The sequence below is a fragment of the Heptranchias perlo genome, chromosome 5, assembly GCF_035084215.1.
Source record: "Heptranchias perlo isolate sHepPer1 chromosome 5, sHepPer1.hap1, whole genome shotgun sequence".
Classification (NCBI taxonomy): Eukaryota; Metazoa; Chordata; class Chondrichthyes; order Hexanchiformes; family Hexanchidae; genus Heptranchias; species Heptranchias perlo.
The window spans coordinates 62,370,655-62,391,855 of NC_090329.1; the positions used below are offsets into that span (position 1 = coordinate 62,370,655).

Consider the following 21,201-nt stretch of genomic DNA (forward strand, 5'->3'; position numbering starts at 1 on the left):
GACAAAGGTTCAAGTTCAGCGTTCCATTTGGCTCCTGATCTGAGCCGCACCAAGGTGGGGAACAATAAACAGAGCCTGCAGTATCTCCCAACAGGAAGACTGAGAAAAAAAACGGCAAAGTAGGGCAACCCGAGTAGCAATTCATAATTCCAAACAGCCAGCATTAGTGGAGGTCTGTCAGCAGGTTACTTTCTCTCTTGGCACAAGAATGACTAGTCCAGGGATAACCACCTTGAAAATAAAATGATCAATTCTACAAAATATATAGGGGTTGATAATGAGCCCCCATGCAGTGCCAGTATTGTTCCACACTCCAGCCACGTTAGGGAGCAGGTGTTTGATTTAAATTAAATTCAGGAACCTCATGGGGCTAGTATGCTGGCGTCGACACGCTCCAATTAATCGGGTGACTGCCATCATATTATCGGCTCTAAACTGTACTATCAAGTACCATCCTAATTTTTAAAGTATGGACAAAAACAAAACAACTTCCAAGAGAAAGTTTTGCCCATGTTTGGTCTTGTACCAGCCAGCACAAAACCATTTTTTTTTAAGAAACTCAGATTGATGATACAGGAGGCCTTCTGTTTTCTATTGACTGTAAACAGCCAATTGTCCTGGCAGCTCACATCTCTTTTCAATTCAGAAAAAAAAGACACAAGCACTGCAGGTTCCAGCAAACTGCACCCAGTATGTGTTTGAGCAGGTACGCACAGAGATGCTTCATCCTGTATTATAATGCAGCCAGAGCGGTTTAACAATGTGTTCTCCACTTACACCACTAGATAAATGGTCATGGTACTGTACCAGCAAAGGCAGCATGACAATTGAAGCACTCCTCTTCAAGCCTACAAGTCATTCATTGTAACCAGCACTTTCACTGTGATTGTGCTCCAATCACATAAGGCAGAGAGATCCCAATGGAGTACTTAAACTAGACAGCACTGAGCCTTACAGCACGTTGGTTTATTAAAGTAGAACAGGACCTATACTTTATTTATAAACTTGTCCTCTGCTGAGCTTTACAGTAAAACCTAGTACATAAAGTTCAGATCATTTTATTGCTTTTTATTTCATCCATTTCTTCAGTAATTTATTTTGGAGTTTGCCAGCTGTACCTCGTTTCATTTTGTGCCACAAGTCCGATGCTTATCACCTCCATACTATGGTCTGACTTAACAGTTTCACTATTGCTCCTCACTAAATAGTCCTACTTTATTACTTGTCCTGTGATTTCTCCCCATCTGCTCATTACTCTTGTCCCGTGTTTGCTCGTTAGCAGTCTTATACCGATCACTCTTGTTCCAGTTTCTCACTGTCTTGGTGACTTCCTGACTATTTGTTTTATGGTTTCTTGTTAATAGTAACTCACCCAATCCTCTCAAACCTTCAGGACCAACATAAAAATGAATAAGCATGCACAAGAAATCAAGCATTAGAGAAAACAGTGTGGTACTATTAGCAAGAAACCGTGGGGCAAAAATGGGATCAGTAACTACCAGTTGGTAATCAGTTCTCATACCCAGAATGCTTTCTTAATAGGTATTCACAATACAATATATTAGCTTATACATGCTATTAATAATTCCAACATAGCCATAGCTGTTCATTAGTTCTTTTCATACAGAGACTACATTAAATCATTAGCATCAGCCAAAGCTACATTTAATGAACAGTAAAGTAAATTCATTTCTTAATAAAGTGATTGAAACAGAAAAAGCTTTACTGCATATAGTAAACAGAAATAAAATTTACTTGACATTGAAAACTGCATTTGTAAGTTCAGAACTTACTTTGGTTTGCAGCCATGGAGACGTTGAATAAATTGGAAATTGATTGTAACATTTGGGTTCACAATCTTTAAATCTCTTCAGCTCCCCACTGATTTTATTATATTCTGCTTTTAGATATCGATGTTCATCTTTCAAATCAGAAATCTCTGTTTTCAGTTTTTCATTGATTTGCTGCAGTGCCTCACACACAGCGGTCATCTGAACACCTTCACAGCCTGAATTAACTTTGAAGATATCGAGCAAAGTCTGCGCAGCCTCAAACCGTGCTTTTTCATCATCACCCTCTTGATGATTCAGTGAGAAAGATGCTACAACTGATCCTTCCTTTTGAATTGTAGGACCAGCAAAAGGTACTTTGGTTCTTTTTGGAAGATCCTTCTGTTGTCTCTGGCCATACTTTTGTTTTGCCCGCTTGTGAAATGCCAAGACATTCTGGGGATAGTTAAACTGGTTTCCACCATGTGAAGGCTGGCCTGAAGAGAAATAAGAAAACTTGCTGATTTTACACTTCATACCTGTCAGCAAAGGTATGAAACCATTTAATATGAAGAAAAACTATAGTTAACAGAAAAAAATGGTAAAATAACCAGGATGCAATTAACGTCCTTACTATACAGTGACAGTCTTTTCATTATCTATCTGAAAGTAATTTTAACGTTTCTTTCTTATACCCTTATTTTGAGGCAGTGTACTTTCCTCTTCAACCAGATGGTCCAAGCACTTCTTCACAGTTGCCACCAACACTGGTTGATACAGAGCAACATGAGTTATGCTCCTGTGAGGTAGGATTGATTTCCACAGATTAACATTTTCCTTCTTCCCAGGAGCTCAGCCAACACGGATTTTACACCCAGATTCAAATAGCAATTAAGACTGTAATTCGAACCTGGGTCTCAGTAAACGCCAGGGCTTTAGAATTTTAATAGGGAAAAAGTTATTTATGTCTGATAAATGGATAACAATGTGAAGTATCGTTATATTAATGGCACAATGCATGGTATTGTATTTAATTATAATTAAAGATTATTGATAATATACTGTAAATGGTCTAATGTGACTACTCTCAACTGCAGGTTGTAGAACTGCTCCAAGAATGTAAGTACATTGAAAGTCTCATAATTCTCTATAATCTGAATTAGTTCTGGGAGAAAACAATTAATTTGTAACAGATATTTTGAGTCACATTCAAATGAATCCAGTTACTTATATTACTCTGTCTACAATATGATACCTCAAAGATCAAGAGTCCTTCCCTCAGTGGAAATAACACAAGCCTGACTCTGTGAAGTAGCAGGATAGAGCAAAAAAAAAATGTTAACTTATTCTTGGCCACTCAAGAGTGATAACTGTCTGAGAAAGTATATGTGCACACAGAACCTGAAACTTATATGAATACAATTGCATATGTGGATTAGTAGCTATATAAATATATTGAATTTTTGCAGCAGAAATTAAATTTAAATGATTATGGAACACTGCAATCAAAAAAGATATTTTAAAATAATACAACAGAAAAATTATTTTTTTAAATAAAGAACTACTTTTTGTTCACACAGAAGACCAACTGTTGCTCCACAATCTAAGTCATTACTGGGCAAATGACACCACCCTAGCTCTGATTACTGTAACGGGCATATCTGCTTATTTAACAGTGTAATGACACACATCAAAATGTTTTCACTGCTTTTTGGGTTAAATTTATGAATAATGTCAAAAGCTGAAAATACTGAGAGGCAGCACTGAAGGCTCAGTTGTAAACACACTGCCCAGTGTCATACTGAGCCATGTAGACCAGGAGGATCCAAGGTTAATTTTTTGATCTGCACATAATAATTTTTAGATAATGGGTCCAATGTCTATAAATATATATTTGGTGAAACATATACCTTTATATGAATGAAAAGGACAAGTAGTCAAGTAGTGGAATATGGGTATGGAGGAGTTCTGAAGTCCTTTCCAGATCTACTTGGACGCTTCCAAATTCATCCTTGTGCTATAATTTAGGATTCAGAGAATGTGCATTTGGGATCCATTTTAGGCAGGTCTCAGCTCATCTTTGCTCAAGCATAACAGCATTATGGTCATGAAAATTAAAACCAAAATTGGCCCAACAAAATAGAGCATTCACTTTCTCTCCAAGTCCTCCTCTCTTCACTCTCCAGTACCTGGTCTTCCTGCCTCATTCTCGCACATCTCTCTTTCCTCCACAGTTTTCTGCTTCTGAATTGTGCTTGTACAAATCAGCAGCACATGGAGCAGTCAGCATGCATTAAAATTTCCTGCTCTCTGCAAAATTACCTCATCAATCACCACAGCTCCCATAGAATACTAAATTTGATTTTAATGTATGCTGACTGTTCCATCATGCACTACTGCCTCTGCACACAAGTGTTAAGCAGGGAGCAGTACAGGTGCTGAAAGAGTGGCACTGATGACTCCAAAGCAGACAGGCAAGCAGGACTAGGTCAGAAGCAAGTGGGTGCACTCCCCAACAGTGAGTTTCAGAAACATCCACTCAAATGGTACAGGTGTAAGATGTTCACCGCTCCTTCCCTCCCACTCCACCCCCTCCCCCCCCCCCCCTCCACACCATTTGAACTCCCATACAGGGACCTAAATTTCTTTATACATGAGCATGTACGATAGGCTGATCACAAGTGGGTCATCATACAAAATTACTACCCTCTACATGTCAAACATGTCTTTGGTGCCACTTGTGGTAAGACAGAAAAATAGCCTAATATGAGGCAAGAACTTACACATAAAACCTATCTTTACACATGATGTGGAGATGCTGGTGATGGACTGGGGTTGACAATTGTAAACACCAAGTTGGACTATAACTTGGTGTTGTAAAATTGTTTACAATTATCTTTACACATGCAGTGTTAATCCTATTTATAGCTTGATGGCGTTGAGATTGGCTGGTGACTGAAAGCATTCATTCAGAGGTGACTAGCTTCAGCTTCAGTCATGCGTGCGAAACAGAGTAGCAGCGGGATGGGTATGCTTTCACTCTGTAATACGCAAGATATTGTATTTTTAGAATGACTAGAAATAAGACAGCTCTAAATGATGTCTTACTTAAAATTATGGAAACACTAACCATAAAAGGACAGTATAATTATTATTAGTGACTACTCCCACTGCAGTCATTGAACACATTTAGGCTATTGGCACCAATATGCCAGAGGAAGAATTCTACTTTTGATACTGTGTTTATATACTTCTTGTACAATACTCTTAATCTATCATCTCTACTTGCTGTCATGAACACCAGTGACAGACTTATAACCATCAGACTTCATCATGGTCTTTGTCACATTTCAGGATCTTTTGGCTATTTTTCCATTAAAAAAGATTTGAAAAAATGTTGTGTTGTAAAGCCCACTATTTTCGTGAAAATAAAGGAAAAAGGGGATCCGAGATGGCAGGTAGTTAAGATGCTAATGAGCTAGCTTTGATGTTGATTCCTCATGGACTGCAAATAATAAGCAATTTATTAGCTCGTCTCAGTAATCGATAAACGTCCTACTCCCACTGTGTCAGAAGCTTTCTGATCACTTTCTGGGTGAGAACTGCCAGAAATAGAGAGAGAGACTGGCACTAACATAAGACAGCCTGGCTTTTGGAAACAGCTTGCTGCGGAGGCAATCAGACTGAAAAAATCAGGCTCAGGAAAAGGAAGGAGATGGCAGGAAGAGGACATTCTTCTGTGAGCTGTAGTACGGAATGCAGACGAGTTACTCTGTTTGAGTTAAATAAGATGACCCATTGAAGTTGGAGATTATAGTGTGTTCATCAGCACCAAGATATGTTTTACCGATTGAACTAAGTAAATTCCATCATTATTGTTGCTCTCTGTGTTCACCTTATTGTGTAATAAAGCAGATTAATTATTCATATTGTATTGGCTCAGTTTGGAGAGATTGAAAAAGTTCACATGCGAAATATATGAGTATCCAATCCAGAGAATGCTATTATTACATCCCAGGTTATGTTATCAAACAAGTAAATATAGGGCAGTGTAAGTCAACTCCAATTAATGTGTACCTACCATGTGAATGGAAATTTCTGGTCTGAATTCAGCTTGAAGAGAAGGAAAGGATAGGAAAGTAAAGGATAAACAGCTTGTGATGGGTGAACTAGGTGTTTCAGTGGTGAACATTGTCCTTTCACCTCCGAGATGTGGACTTGAATAGTCATGTGATGACATTAGCTCTCTAGTCATGACTGCTGAAGGGAGCAACTGAGGCCACTAAACCCTAGAAGATATCTATTGGCAAATAACAGACTTACATGGCTCAAAATGTTCTCTTCCAACACAACCTAAGTTTGGAAGAACAAATATTTGTATTTGTACAGGTGAGTGCTTTTCCAGGTCAGGCATAATTTGGACCAGGTTCAAGGTAAGTTCCTCCAACAATGCCCAATAATGTATCTCAGCACCAAGGTGCTCATAGCAACACTTCTATTGCACTGTGACATTTTCATTTCACATACTGGCCATCCTTCAAGCTTCCGAATAACTGTGAATTTAGTTCCACAATATATGCTATGAAACTGGGTTGATACACCCCAAATTCACTTTAGTTAACAACGTCACGACTACAGAGATAATGTCATCTCATCACATTCAAACCAAGATCTGAGGTGAAAGGACAATGTTCACCACTGAAACATCTAGTTCACTAATCACAAGCTGTTTATCCTTTACTTTCCCATCCTCTCCTCTTTAAGCTGAATTCAAACCAGGAATTTACATTCACATGGTAGGGACACTTTAATATTAAACATACTGTTACAAGTTTTGGATCTGCCTTAGATATTCTCTCTCCATAGGCAGTCTGTGCATCATATGAGCAGCAGTGTAATCATACGGCCCAATATCTAATTATACTATAGCGTAACTCTGGAGTGTAGTAATCTGATCTGTCTTTTGCATGCACCCTCATGCACTTCTCCAATCTTTCTGAAGGTGGATTGAGAAACTTTAGTGAGACAAGACCAGATATGAATGGTTAAGCTGCTTTATTTTAGACAGTAAGTGAATGTACAGAGTAACAGATGTAATCAAATCTCATCTTGTTTCAATTAATTACAGAACCTTCAAGACAAATAATAAAATTACACCACACCATCCCAATTAGCAAGTTTGCTTAACTTTTCCCTGGTCATCCTTCTGATCCTGTCCGGTTCCGGGAACAGCAAGTTTCCCCTTGCTAGACCAGGCTTCCTCCCCAGACCTAGCTGGCTGACCCACTGCCCATCTGTTCCCAGCCTGTGAGAAGGCAGTCCATATGACTTCTTCCCCGTTCAATGATTCGCAAGTAGACCTGGCAATAAAACCAGCTACCTCTCCTCTCTCATTTGCTATTCTCAAAATGAATAAGGGCCAGTCCAGCTTAATGGGCCTGGGATGAGACAACTGACCTTCACTGTCTCTATCCGAAGTGGAGAGTGATCCATGACAGTCCACAAACTGGCTCGTCTAACTTTAATACACAGGTTCAATGCCTGAAGCCTGTGCCCTTTTTCTCAACCTGTGTCAATTCACTGTTTGATATGTACCTGTCTCAAGTATTGAATCACCAAATAACAGAATCCTTACAACAAGCTGTCACACAGATTGGTTAAAATGCTGTCGAAGGCACTTATTTTGAGAAGATAGTGTAATCAGAGAAGTCGATGAAAGATGAGTGAAAATGCAGAGGTTGCAAGAGTACAGAGAAACTTTAAGTTTAAGAACTCCACTAATGAATAAGTCAGTCTGTCACTTGTATGCAAGAGTTAAGTTTCTGAGAACAGAAGCAAGGTTTGTGGTACCAAGATTGAACAGACATCAGAAGGCGGCCAAACTATTAGGACATCAGATGGATGATGCATCGCGCTGACATCCCGAGACAGACCTGAGTATCCTAGAAGGAGGGGAGAGCACCAAACCTACTACACCAACTTGGAAGGGATGAGGTGTAAGATTAGGAATCTTTGCTAAAGCTGCAAGCTCATCGCCAATAAGATGAACTAACTGGACTTTTAATGTATCTAATAGACTGTTAACTTTCAGATATATACAGAGCCTAATCTAAAATAACCTTATTGACTTTATATCAATCTTGGACATTGAGTACAATTAGGAACATAGGAACAGGAGTAGGCCATTCAGCCCCTCATGCCTGCTCCGCCATTTGATAAGATCATGGCTGATCTGTGATCTAACTCCATATACCTGCCTTTGGCCCATATCCCTTAATACCTTTGGTTGCCAAAAAGCTATCTATCTCACATTTAAATTTAGCAATTGAGCTAGTATCAATTGCCATTTGGGGAAGAGAGTTCCAAACTTCTACCACCCTTTGTGTGTAGAAATGTTTTCTAATCTCGCTCCTGAAAGGTCTGGCTCTAACTTTTAGACTGTGCCCCCTACTCCTAGAATCCCCAACCAGCGGAAATAGTTTCTCTCTATCCACCCTATCTGTTCCCCTTAACATCCTATAAACTTCGATCAGATCACCCTTTAACCTTCTAAACTCTAGAGAATACAACCTCAATTTGTGTAATCTCTCCTCGTAACTTAACCCTTGAAGTCTGGGTATCATTCTAGCAAACCTACTCTGCACTCCCTCCAAGGCCAATATGTCCTTCCGAAGGTGCGGTGCCCAGAACTGCTCACAGTACTCCAGGTGCGGTCTAACCAGGGTTTTGTATAGTTCGAGCCCAGCTGGCACTGAGTTACTGTGATACGAATGAACCTCAGATGTTAATTATATCAGTTAATAATGTCTAGCTAAGTACCTTAAATACTCTTACTGATCAAGATTCTGATAATTGTATTATAAGTACGTTAATAAAGAAATGTTAGTTCATGATTTCATGATCTGACTTCCTATCTGATGGCTGGCAAGGAGAGGTTAGCTTAAAAAAGAACTTACATTTATATAATGCTTTTCAAGACCTTAGAAAGTTCCAAGACGCATCACAGCCAATGAAGTATTTTTGAAGTGATGTTACTGTTATAATGTAGGCAAGCCGACCAGCCAATTTGCAAACAGCAATAAGATAAATGACCAGATGATCTGCTTTAGTAATGTTGGTTGAGGGATAAATGTTGGCCAGGACACTGCCAGAATGCCCCTGCTCTTTGAATAGTGCCGTGGGATCTTTTACATCCACCCGAGAGGGCAAACAGGGTCTCAGTTTAACATCTTATCCAAAAGACGGCACCTCCAGCAATGCAGCATTCCCTCAGTCCTGCACTGAAGTGTCAGCCTAGATTATGTGCTCAATCTCTGGTGTAGGACTTTAAATCACAACCTTCAGACCCAGAGGTGCAAGTGCTACCACTGAGCCAGGGCTGACACCTCATTCACTCAGTAGATTACATGTACCCTATCAGGCGGTTAAGATGGTTCAAGTGAGATACCCGCAATCTGCGTAACAAGCTTAAGCTGCTATTTTCGACTATAAATGTGGACATAGGAACTAATAATAGATAAAAGTTGACACAGGAAATGTGACAAAAAATAACAGGAAATCAAGTAAAGCAGATAGGAAATGCATACAAATGTAAGATTTTTAATGCATTTATAGATTTTTAACGTATTCTATCAAATTTGACTCAGTTTCTATGACCCTCATAGTTGAATAGCTCACAACTCAGGTTTAGACATGAAGGCCTCGGTATTAACCAGCACCCCCACCCCCGCCCAGCCCCCCAAGATGGGCAAGGGTCGGGGGGGGGGGGGGCGTTTAAAGAGTTAAATACGTGGAACCCGTCTCCAACACACATGCACACGCCTGCTGTCTTTTTTACGATGGCGGGTTTCGTGGCATCCCGCGTTTAGAGGCAAGACGCTTAATTAACATTTAAATCGGGCTCCCACAGTGCAATTGGAAGCCCAATTTAAAATTTACTGCTGCTGCGCAGGTTTCCCAGGGGTCGGGAAACCCGGCAGTGGAAGGGAGAGAGGCGGGAGCTGCCGGCTCCGCAAGGAAGTGCCTTTTTCAGCACTCCTTGTGGGCTAGGACGAGCAGGCGTGAACCCCCCGACCCCTCAAGGAAGCCTTCGGCCTCCCCAGCCCCAGTCGCCAACCTATCACTCACAGCCCTCCCGATCGCGGCCTCCCTCTCTCCCTCCCGATCCCGATCGCGGCCTCCCTCTCCCGATCGCGGCCTCTCTCCCTCCCTCCCTCCCTCTCCCGATCGCGGCCTCTCTCCCTCCCTCCCTCTCCCGATCGCGGCCTCCCTCTCTCCCTCCCGATCTCGATCTCCCTCTCTCCCTCCCGATCTCGATCGCGGCCTCCCTCTCTCCCTCCCGATCTCGATCGCGGCCTCCCTCTCTCCCTCCCCCTCCCGATCGCGGCTTCTCTCTTCCTCCCCCTCCCGATCGCGGCCTCTCTCTCTCCCTCCCCCTCCCGATCGCGGCCTCTCTCTCTCCCTCCCCCTCCCGATCGCGGCCTCTCTCTCTCCCTCCCCCTCCCGATCGCGGCCTCTCTCTCTCCCTCCCCCTCCCGATCGCGGCCTCTCTCTCTCCATCCCCCTCCCGATTGCCGTGGACCATCTCCAAGAGTCCGTGGCTGCGGCCTCCTGTCGCTGGTGTTCCCTCCACGGTCACCAATTCAATAGGAACTTTCCAAAGGGAATTGGGTATATACTTGAAAAGGGAAAAATTGCCAGCACAGCCACAGTGGGTCAAATGGCCTTCTTCTGTGGTATAAGATTCTATTTTCTCTCTTCTCCCCAATTCATGTGTGTCTTCTAATTAAAATATTTTTAGGCATCTCTAGATTTCTACCTCGATCTGTCAGATCCTCTTACCCACAACCTGTCCCTGAACAGCTGCAATATGTAACCAATAGATTGCTGGAATTCTTTTGACAGTAATATATTTTTAAAAATTGATTTCTGCCTAGTTTTCATTATCTTGGATATCTATTAATATGGTATTTCAGCATACAAAGCTAAAATATGCAATTGAACACAGAGTCTTTTTCCAAAAGATCAAGCGCAATCTGGACAATGGTGGAATTTTCCCAATTTACAAAATATCTGGAGGGAAGTGAACTCTGAACTTTAGTTTCAAAGAAGATAAAACACTGATTTCATTTTCCCTGGGCCCTCAAGCCTAATTCCAAGATATTTATTTACTATTATAATTTTCAATCCTAACTGAATTTTATAATAGGAGCTACTCCACTCAGCTGCCAGGCATTCAGTACACAGCCTAAGAGATGTTCTGTTCAACTGCGTCAGATGCTAATACCCTATGTATAGTCAATATGTGGAGTTGAATTTGCTCCATTTGGCTCATAGACATTTAGATTGAATCTCTACCTTCTGATAAATCCTAACTGGAGGCAATTCATCAAGGTTTTCCAGTAATTCTGAAGTGACATCCCTGATTGCTGACAAAATAATTCTGGTCAAGCAATATGGAGCAATGAAAGCAGGGGGAATAATGCTAGAAAATGATCTAACAATTAAACCAGTGTGAACATTTCTGGCTGGCATCTGACAGAGAGACATAAAAACTTACAGGGCAAGCTGGATACCAGAATTAAGGTGGCAGAATTTACTAAAAAGACACAATGAATCAGATGTCAATAAAATATTGCCATCAATAGTAGTATAAAACTGATCAGTTTGCAACTCATGCCAATATCCTTGAGCTCTGCTGTACTCAGAAAGCTTTGTATAACAAAGCACAGGACTATTAGCACTCACTAAAAATAGACCTGACACGGTACAGTATATGCTGCCACTGCAGTAATAATTTTTGTTCATTTTAAACTCCACCTCACAAGTTTCATTAAATAACTAGGGCAGTGTGATTCAATGTGCTGTGCCACTAGTGGCAGAATGTGCAACTGAGCTTAAGTGGCCTCAGGAGAATTCCTGTCAAGGATGTGCTGGGAGGGTGGTGTGAGGGGGGGATGGTGGTGGTGGATATTTCTAAATCTTTTCTTAATACCTCTTGTTCTTGTGATTTCTTGCCTGACATGTGCACACAGAGAGGAAAAAGACAGAGAGCAAAGTATCCCAGGCCGCTGGTCAACTATAGTCACCTATTCAATTGGCAATGGAACATATTGCTTTCTTGTCCTCTCAGTGAGGGAATGACATGATGCAGGAAGCTAAAATTAAATCAGCTGTATCCTAACCTCATTTAAAAACAGACTATCAAACCACAACGTCATCACAAAATACTCAATAAAAACTAGTGAATTATAGAACACAGTTACACAACTGAAGAGTTCAGATTACACTGTGAACAAAAAATATTGCAGCTGATATGATTGAAATCTCCAGATCTGTGCAATTAATTTACCAGATGCAACAAACATGCCTGACAGTGGGAGACTGCACCTCAAGACAAAATGAATCACTTTTTTAAAAAAAAACTGAACTTTCCACTTGGTGATATTGTGTTGCTCAATTCAGCACGGATTAAACTTTTGTCTTGACCTCTGGCGTCCATTTACTGCAAGGCTGGAGTGAAGTGCCTGTGCCTGTGCCTGTACCTGGGTGTGTTGGATCCCTCGCACCGGGCAGCAGCAGCCTGGGCTGCTCCTTCCTGCGGAATCCCTCGACCTTCACGGGGAAGACGATGGGCACATTGTTCATGTAGGTCTTCTTCCCACCGGGGAAGTGAGCGTCGCAGACTTTGTGATGGGCTTTGGGCCGCCACACGCTGAATTTCCTCTCGTCCAAACGCGACAGGTTTCTGATCCAAACGCCTCGGAGCTTCTCGTCTTTGGGGAAGACGTGAAAGGAGAGCTCCTTGTTCTTGAGCGTGTTGTTGAAACAGCCCGGGACGCAGCAGTAGGTTCCCACCATGATCACCAAGGAGCTGGAGGAGGAGAGGAGGAGGAGCTGGAGGGAGGGGGAGGGGGGGGGGGGAACTCACATCCCGGCCTGCACCGCGCCCACACAGCCGGGCATGCGCACTGAGCGCCGGGGGGCGGGCTCGGGCATCATGGGAGCTGTAGTTTTTTGTTCCTCGCTGACAGGCCAGAAGTGAAACTTCAATTAGTCCAAATGTTTCCTTTTTTAAAAAAAAATATTTAAAAAATCATACATAATTTCATCTGGTAATGAGGTCATCGTCTTTAAGTGATCTGCTGACATCCACAGATAAAAAGAAAAACTGTTGGAAATTACAAACAAAAGATGATGGAAATGACAGCAAAGCAGTCAGGAATTTATAGGGACAGAGGAATGGCTGAGACCCTTCTTCACAATTTAACTCTCAGATGTTGACCAACTGCTGTGCATTTCCACCATTTTCTGTTAATCTCCATGTTTGCCTGGATCACAAAACTATTCATTTACAATTTTTGGTTCAAGTTTTATGAATAGAATGTGCTGCCATGAGTCAAGCGTAAGCATAAATGTATATACCCAGGCAGTGCTTATCATTAACCATTCTATCACACATTGGTAAACTTAAATTGTGAATCTTTATCATATTTATTTTGTTTGGTTATAAAATATCCTCTATTTTAAACTGTTGCTCCACTTAGGAAATCAAAATATAAAACATAATATGAAAATGATCACAAAGCTTGATGTTTTAGATTGCTGTAATTAGCTTATATATTGTTGAGGACAAAGACAACAGTATACTGAACAGGTGGAAAGAATAAAATATGCAAATGGACTAGAAGCTGAGGATAAGCACAAAATAGGGAATATTCTGAATGAATATTTCCTCCAAGTATTCACAAGGGAAGAAATAAGCAACATCCCACCCCAAACAAAGATAATCAATGACTTCATTGTATATGAGATGGAATTGCTAGGGAGGCCATATGGGATCAAAACAAATACCCAGATTTAGATGGTATTTATACCAGAGAGACTAGGGGAGAGATTTGTACGGCATTGGCAATCATTATTATGGACACTGGGGAGGTATCATTAGATTGAAAACTAATGTGGTGCCCACATTCAAAAAGTGGGACAAAACAAACACAGGCAAATGAAAACCCAATTGTCATAAGAACATAAGTACATAAGAAATAGGAGCAGGAGTAGTAGGCCATTCAATAAGATCATGGCTGATCTTCTACCTCAACTCCACTTTCTCACCATATCCCCATATCCCTTGATTCCCTGAGTCCAATAATCTATCGACTCAGTCTTGAATATACTCAATGACTGAGCATCCACAGCCCTCTGGAGTAGAGAATTCCAAAGAATCACAACCCTCTGAGTGAAGAAATGTTCCAACAGTTCGGTCCTAAATGGCCAACCTCTTATCTTGAGACTATGTCCCCTAGTTCTAGACTCTCCAGCCAGGAGAAACAGCCTCTCAGCATCGACGCTATCAAGACCTCTAAGAATTTTATAGGTTTCAATGAGATCACCTCTCATTCTTCTAAAATCCAGAGAATATAGGCCCATTCTTCTCAATCTGTCCTCATAGGACAACCTTCTCATCCCAGAAATCAATCTAGTGAACCTTCATTGCACCCCCTCTAAGGCAAGTATAACCTTCTTTAGGCAAGGAGACCAAAACCGTACACAGTTCTCCAGGTGTGGTCTCATCAGAGCCCTATATAATTGCAAGACCTCCTTACTCTTATACTCCAACCCCCTTGCAATAAAGGCGAACATACCATTTGCCTTCCTTACTGTACCTGCATGTTAACTTTCTGTGATTCGCATACAAAGACACCCAAATCCCTCTGAATACCAACATTGCTTGGTCTCTCACCTTTTAAAAAATCTTCCTATTTTCTATTCTTCCTACCAAAGTGAATAACCTCACATTTCCCCACATTATACTCCATCTGCCACCTTCTCGCCCACTCACTTAACCTGTTTATATCCCTTTGCAGCCTCTTTGTGTCCTCCTCACAGCTTACTTTCCCACCTAGCTTTGTATCATCAGCAAACTTGAATACATTACACTTGGTCCTTCATTAATCATTAATATAGATTGTAAATATCTGAGGCCCAAGCTCTGATCCTTGCGGCACCCCACTAGTTACAGCCTTCCACCCCGAAAATGACTCGTTTAATCCTACTCTCTGTTTTCTGTCCGTTAAACATTCCTCAATCCATGCAAATATATTATCCCCAATCCCATGAGCCCTAATCTTGTGTAACAATCTCTTGTGTGGCACCTTATCAAATGCCTTTTGAAAATTCAAATATACTACATCCACTGATTCCCCCTTATCTACCCTGCTAGTTACACCCTCAAAAAACTTACTTTAATTCCTTGTAAAATAATGGAATTGATTATTAGAAGTAAACTTGAGAATCATCTGCACAACAATAACCTAGTTAACAGCAGTGAGTATGGATCTAGACAGGGCAGATCCTGTCTGACCATCCTCTTCTTTGAGGAAGTGACAACCCAATGAATGGTGGGAAGCCCTATGATGTGGTGTACCTCAACTTGGTATGGATAAACTTAACCCAGAATATCACTAGGGGATACAGGTTTAAAGTAGTAAAAGCTCATTTTAGGACTTATATAAGAAAATTCTTCTTCAGACAAAGAGTGATCAACATGTGGAAAAACCCTGAAATCATTTATGAAACAACTGTATGCTACAATGGAGGTATGTTAGGATCTCTATGGATGGATGAATCGAATGGGCCAAATGACTTTTCTCATCTGAAATTAATTATCTTGTGATCTTATGATTAAAGACTTAAAACTCACACTGAAAGGTGTATTTACCAAGAAAGAAGACATCTGTAATCAGTGGATATCCGAAAACTGTCAAACTATTGGACTACCCTTTGAACCAGAGCATAGTCCAACAGTTCTGACGTTTATCGTATATGTGGAACAGTGTAATCCAACAGTTAATTCAGTAATATAAGTTAGGAGGAGTATAAAAAGTTTAGTGCAGTAAAACAGTGTAAATGCATCTATGGTATTGGCTAGAAGGGAGACAAAAATGATTGCCAAAAAATCAGGAAGAAAACAATATGCAACTTGCTGAGAAAGTACCTCAAAGGCCAGAAGCACTGCACCGCAGAGAAAGACAGAACTGTTCGCTAACCAAAGGCAATATTTTTTATATTAATATCATCCAAGTTATAGACTTAAATGTAACACAGAAGTGCTGCCTGTTAGTTTGATATATAAACTGAAAATAATAAACTTTGGCAAACATGTGTTGTAATCCTTGAAACTGTTATGCAATTTCAAGTTTAACCCAGCTAATGAACAAGAAACAAAAAACTGCTGGAAACCTGAAACAAAAACAGAAAATGCTGGAAACACTCAGGCAGCATCGGTGGAGAGAACAGTCAAGTTAACGTTTCAGGTGCAGATGCTTTCTCCAACCAGCCTGCCACCTCTGCACACCAGATGATTAAGAATAAAAAGTGTTGGGGACGGGTGGATTTCACAAGGCTGCAGAACAAGAGAGTGTTCGTAAACTGGCTCAATATTTTATTCAAAGCCACAGTGCCGTGCAACACTCTGAGTGTGCAGCATCCAATTGTACAGGAAATCCCACCATGCAGAGTGGAATGGCACGGAGGGAATTTCCAAGAGAAGGCTCAAGTTGTGAGGCGGAGGTTCCTGAGGGAGGTTTTGGAGCTTTGTGTCGATGAGCACTCCATCCAAACGGGGGTGAGATCGGACGGAACCGCTCCACAAACTTTAACCTTCCTCAATACACTGCACTGAGTCAGGGCCGAAAGAAGACTTTGTTTCCTGGATAGCTCTGGCCACAAGGTTGATGTAACACGAAGACATCTGGGCAGCTAATGCATCTGGCAATATCCACCCTACCCCATTACCATCCAGTAGGACCCTAACTCTGATTACTTTTGCAACAAGGCTATTCACTCCACCAGCCTCATGTTACTAAATCCGAACACGGGCAGCTCTGAGGAGCGGCTCCACCAGGATCGCCGCCTCCTTGTTTGGGAGCGAGCCCTGCAGGAAGCAACCAAATTCCAAACCTTTAGTATGTCCCAGTAGAAGACAGGCAGTTTCTGCAAAGATGCAGTCAATCCCTGCAATCAGGCCAAGAAACTGGTGGAAGAAAAAAATCACCAGCGCACACCGCAGTGAAGGATTCTCAGCTTATAGGTATGTCTGTGGGGCTGGACCACCAGTTGGTTAATGACTAATGTTCTACCCAGAGGAGCACTCCATCAGCTTCCTGCAGAAGCCTACTAGTTTGCACAATTAGGCTGTCAAGGAGCCCATGATAAGGAGTCAAACTGCCTGTGGCCATCTCAGGATTTGGGGGCTCTGACAGAAGGTCCACCTTCATCCCAAGAGGTTCATAATATTTTGTGGCAGCCATCTACATTTCAGACCCCAGGCCCTCTGGTGACACATAGAAGTTTCAGAGCAGTGCACCAAAAAACTTGTGTGGTCACAAGGAATGTGCATGGTGACAGAACTAAATGATGTGTTTGTAAATATTCGTAATAAATTACAAGAATATTTGATGTAAGCAACAACAATAACAGCAACAAGTTGCATTTACATAGCACCTTTAACGTAGTAACACGTCCAAAATTTGATACCGAGCCACATAAGGAGATATTAGGGCAGGTGACCAAAAGCTTGATCAGAGAGGTAGGTGTTAAGGAGCATCTTAAAGGAGGAGAGAGAGGTAGTTAGGCAGATAGATTTAGGGAGGGAATTCCAGAGCTCAGGGCCTAGGCAGCTGAAGCGCAAGAGGCAAGAATTGGAGAAATGCAGAGATCTCGGACGGTTGTAGGGCTGGAGGAGGTTTTTAAGATAGGGAGAGGTGAGGCCATGGAGAGATTTGAAAACAAGGATGAGAATTTTAAAATCGAGCCGTTCCCGGACCGAGAACTAATGAAGGTCAGTGAGCACAGGGGTGATAGGAGAACGGGACTCAGTGCAAGTTAGGATACAGGCAGCAGAATTTTGGATGAGCCCAAGTTAAGATCATAAGACCATAAAAGATAGGAGCAGGAGTAGGCCATTCGGCCCCTCAAGCCTGCTCCGCCATTCAATGAGATAATGGCTGATCTGATTTTTACCTCAATTCCACTTTCCTGCCCTTTCCCCATATCCTTTGACTCCCTTGCTGATCAAAAATTTGTCTAACTCAGCCTTGAATTTATTCAATGACTCAGCCTCCACAGCTTTTTTGGGGTAAAGAATTCCAAAGATTCACAACCCTCTGGGAGAAGAAATTCCTCCTCATTTCCGACTTAAACAGGTGACCCCTTATTCTGAGACTATGCCCCCTAGTTTAAGATTCCCCCATGAGGGGTAACATCCTCTCGGCATCTACCCTATCAAGTCCCCTCATAATTTTGTATGTTTCAATAAGATCACCTCTGATTCTTCTAAACTCCAATGAGTACAGACCCAATCTGTTCAGTCTTTCCTCATAAGACAACCCTTCCATACCCGGAATCAACCTAGTGAACCTTCTCTGATCTGCCTCCAATGCAAGTATGTCCTTCCTTAAATAAGGGCACCAGAACTGTATGCAGTACTCCAGGTGTGGTCTCACCAGCACCCTGTACAGTTGTAGCATGACTTCCCTGCTTTTATACTCCATCCCCCTAGATATAAAGGCCAATATTCCGTTTGCCTTCCGGATTACCTGCTGCACCTGTATGTTGACTTTTTGTGTTTCATGTACGAGGACACCCAGATCCCTCTGTACCGCAGCATTTTGTAGTATTTCTCCATTCAAATAATATTTTGCTTTTTTACTTTTCCTCCCAAAGTGGATGACATCACATTTTCCCACATTATATTCCATCTGCCAAATTTTTGCCCATTTGCTTAACCTGTCAATATCCCTTTGCAGACACGTTGGGCTCGATATTACCAGGGCGGCTGGTTCGCGGCAGGGGGGGGCGATTGGGCGCGTGGGTAACGCGCCCGGTGAAATCAGTCTGCCCTGCGCACGATCACAGCCTAATTGGATCCACTTACCTGATCTTCTGGGTTCCCCGCTGCTGAGCTGCGCGCCGGGTGAACTGCACATGCGCAGTAAGGTCTGTCAGCTGGAGGAGCTCTATTTAAAGGGGCAGTCCTCCACTGACTGATGCTGCAAGAAATAGGAAAAGTTACAGCATGGAGCAGCCCAGGGGGAAGGCTGCTCCCAGGTTTAATGATGCCTCACTCCAGGTATCATTGGATGTGGTGAGGAGGAGGGGTAGGACAGAGACCTTGCCCCCGGCGGGCGGGAGGGAGCGGCCTGCCTCTGCCACCAAGAAGGCCTGGCTCGAGGTGGCACAGGAGGTCACCTGCACCACCAACACATCTAATCTGTTTACACAGTCCACTTTAGCCAATTCCACCCTCATTCCTTTATAATTGCCCTTATTTAAGTTTAATACAGTAGTTTCAGACCCAAGATCCTCGCTCTCAAACTGGATGTGAAATTCTATCATGTTATGATCACTGCTTCCCAAGGGATCCTTTACTTTGAGATCATTAATTAATCCTGTTTCGTTAACCATTACCAGATCCAAAAATGACCTGTTCCCTGGTTGGTTCCCCGACGCATTGGTCTAAGAAACAGTCCCTAATACACTCTATGAACTCCTCCTCAGGGCTATTTTTGCCAATTTGATTTGTCCAATCTATGTGAAAGTTAAAATCGCCCATGATTATTGCATTACCTTTTTTACAAGCCCCCCTAATTTCCTAATTTATATTTTGCCCTACAGTGTAGCTACTTTTAGGGGGCCTATATACTACTCCCACCAGTGATTTCTTTCCCTTGCTATTTCTTACCTCCACCCAAATTGATTCGACATCTTGATCTTCTGAGCCAAGATCATTTCTCACTATTATATCAATTTCATCCTTTATTAACAGAGCTACCCCACCACCTTTACCTTTTCTCCTATCCTTCTGAAATGTTAAATAACCTTGAATATTTAGCTCCCAACCTTGGTCACCTTGCAACCACGTCTGTAATGGCCACGAGATCATACCCATTTGTTTCTATTTATGCTGTCAATTCATCTATCTTATTATGAATGCTGCGCACATTCAGATAAAGAATCTTTAATTTTGACTTTTTACCATTCTTTCCTACCCCGGCCCCATTTGCTAGCGCACTCGTATGTTTGTACACTCTGTCCCTTCCTGACACACTCTGTTTATCATTACCCCCATCACTTTCCTGTACTACTTCCTTGCCTTTTCTCTTTATCAATCTAAACTTTGCCCCACCTGAGCCCTCCCCCACTCTATTTAGTTTAAAGCCTTCTCTACCGCCCTAGTTATTCAGTTTGCCAGAACTCTGGTCCCAGCTTGGTTCAGATGAAGCCTGTACCAACGGAACAGCTCCCTCTTTCCCCAGTACCGATGCCAGTGCCCCATGAATCAAAACCCACTTCTCCCACACCAATCTTTGAGCCACGCATTCATCTCTCTGATCTGATTTACCCTGTGCCAATTTGTTCATGGCTCAGGTAATAATCTGGATGTTTATAGATGGTGGAAGATGGGAGGCCAGCTAGGACAGCTTTGGAATAGTCAAGTCTAGAGGTAACAAAGGCATGGATGTGAGTTTCAGCAGCAGATGAGCTGAGGCAGGGGCGGAGACGGACGATGTTATGGAGGTGGGAGTAGGTGGTCTTGGTGATGGAGCGGATATGTGGTCAGAAGCTAATCTCATGCTCAAATGGGACCCCAAGATTGTGAATGATCTGGTTCAGCCTCACAGAGTGGCCAGGGAGTGGGATGCTGTCAGTGGCTAGGGAACAGAGTTTGCGGCAGGGACCAAAGACATTGGCTCTGATCTTCCCAATATTTAGTTGGAGGAAATTTTTGCTCATCCAGTACTGGATGTCGGACCTGCAGTATGACAAATGAGAGACAGTGGAGGGGTCCAAGAGAGGTGGTGGTGAGGTAGAGCTGGGTGTCGTCAGTGTACATGTGGAACCTGACGTTGCTTGATGTTTGGTTCTCTTGTATGATAATGGGGAACAGGTAATATGCTGATGTTTAAGTTCTGGATTAGGATGTGATGGTTGACAGTGAGAAGCACGGATTTTATATTGATCATAGGGAGTTTGGATAGAGGAGGCCAACCATTGATGTGCTAAGACTTCCAAATAATAGTACTCTATTCATCTATGATGGTGTGCAAAATGAGTCTGTCTCTCACCTGTCCAGCAGCCAATGCCACTGCATCTGTTTCCTGTTCTTCATGGGCTGGGTCTACAGCATCAGCAATGTCATCATCAGGTTCTCTGGCATCCTCCGGGACATCTACCATCAGTCCATTCCTGATTGGCGGAGGCACAGTACAGCACGGCACAATACGGCACGGACTCGATGGGCAGAATGGCCTCCTTCCTGCTGTAACCTTTCTATGATTCTATGATTGCAAAATTGTGAAATACACAACATGCTACCACAATTTGTTAGACAGTGCTGGACATATTCTGCAAGGCAACCCCGGAATTATCC

The 21,201-nt window shown here is 42.3% G+C and overlaps 1 protein-coding gene across 1 annotated transcript in view; it reads right to left on the bottom strand.

Moving 5' to 3' along the window:
* Positions 1-12,662, bottom strand: part of LOC137321801 (protein downstream neighbor of Son-like) — a 39,944-nt gene extending 27,282 nt beyond the window's left edge. The window contains exons 1-2 of the mRNA XM_067984475.1: positions 12,314-12,662; positions 1,794-2,266 (exon numbers count right to left, since the gene is read on the bottom strand). Of these exons, the coding sequence (XP_067840576.1) occupies positions 1,794-2,266; positions 12,314-12,629 (789 nt within the window). The 5' untranslated portion in view covers positions 12,630-12,662. The remainder of the gene's footprint in view (positions 1-1,793; positions 2,267-12,313) is intronic.
* Positions 12,663-21,201: the final 8,539 nt, after the last annotated feature.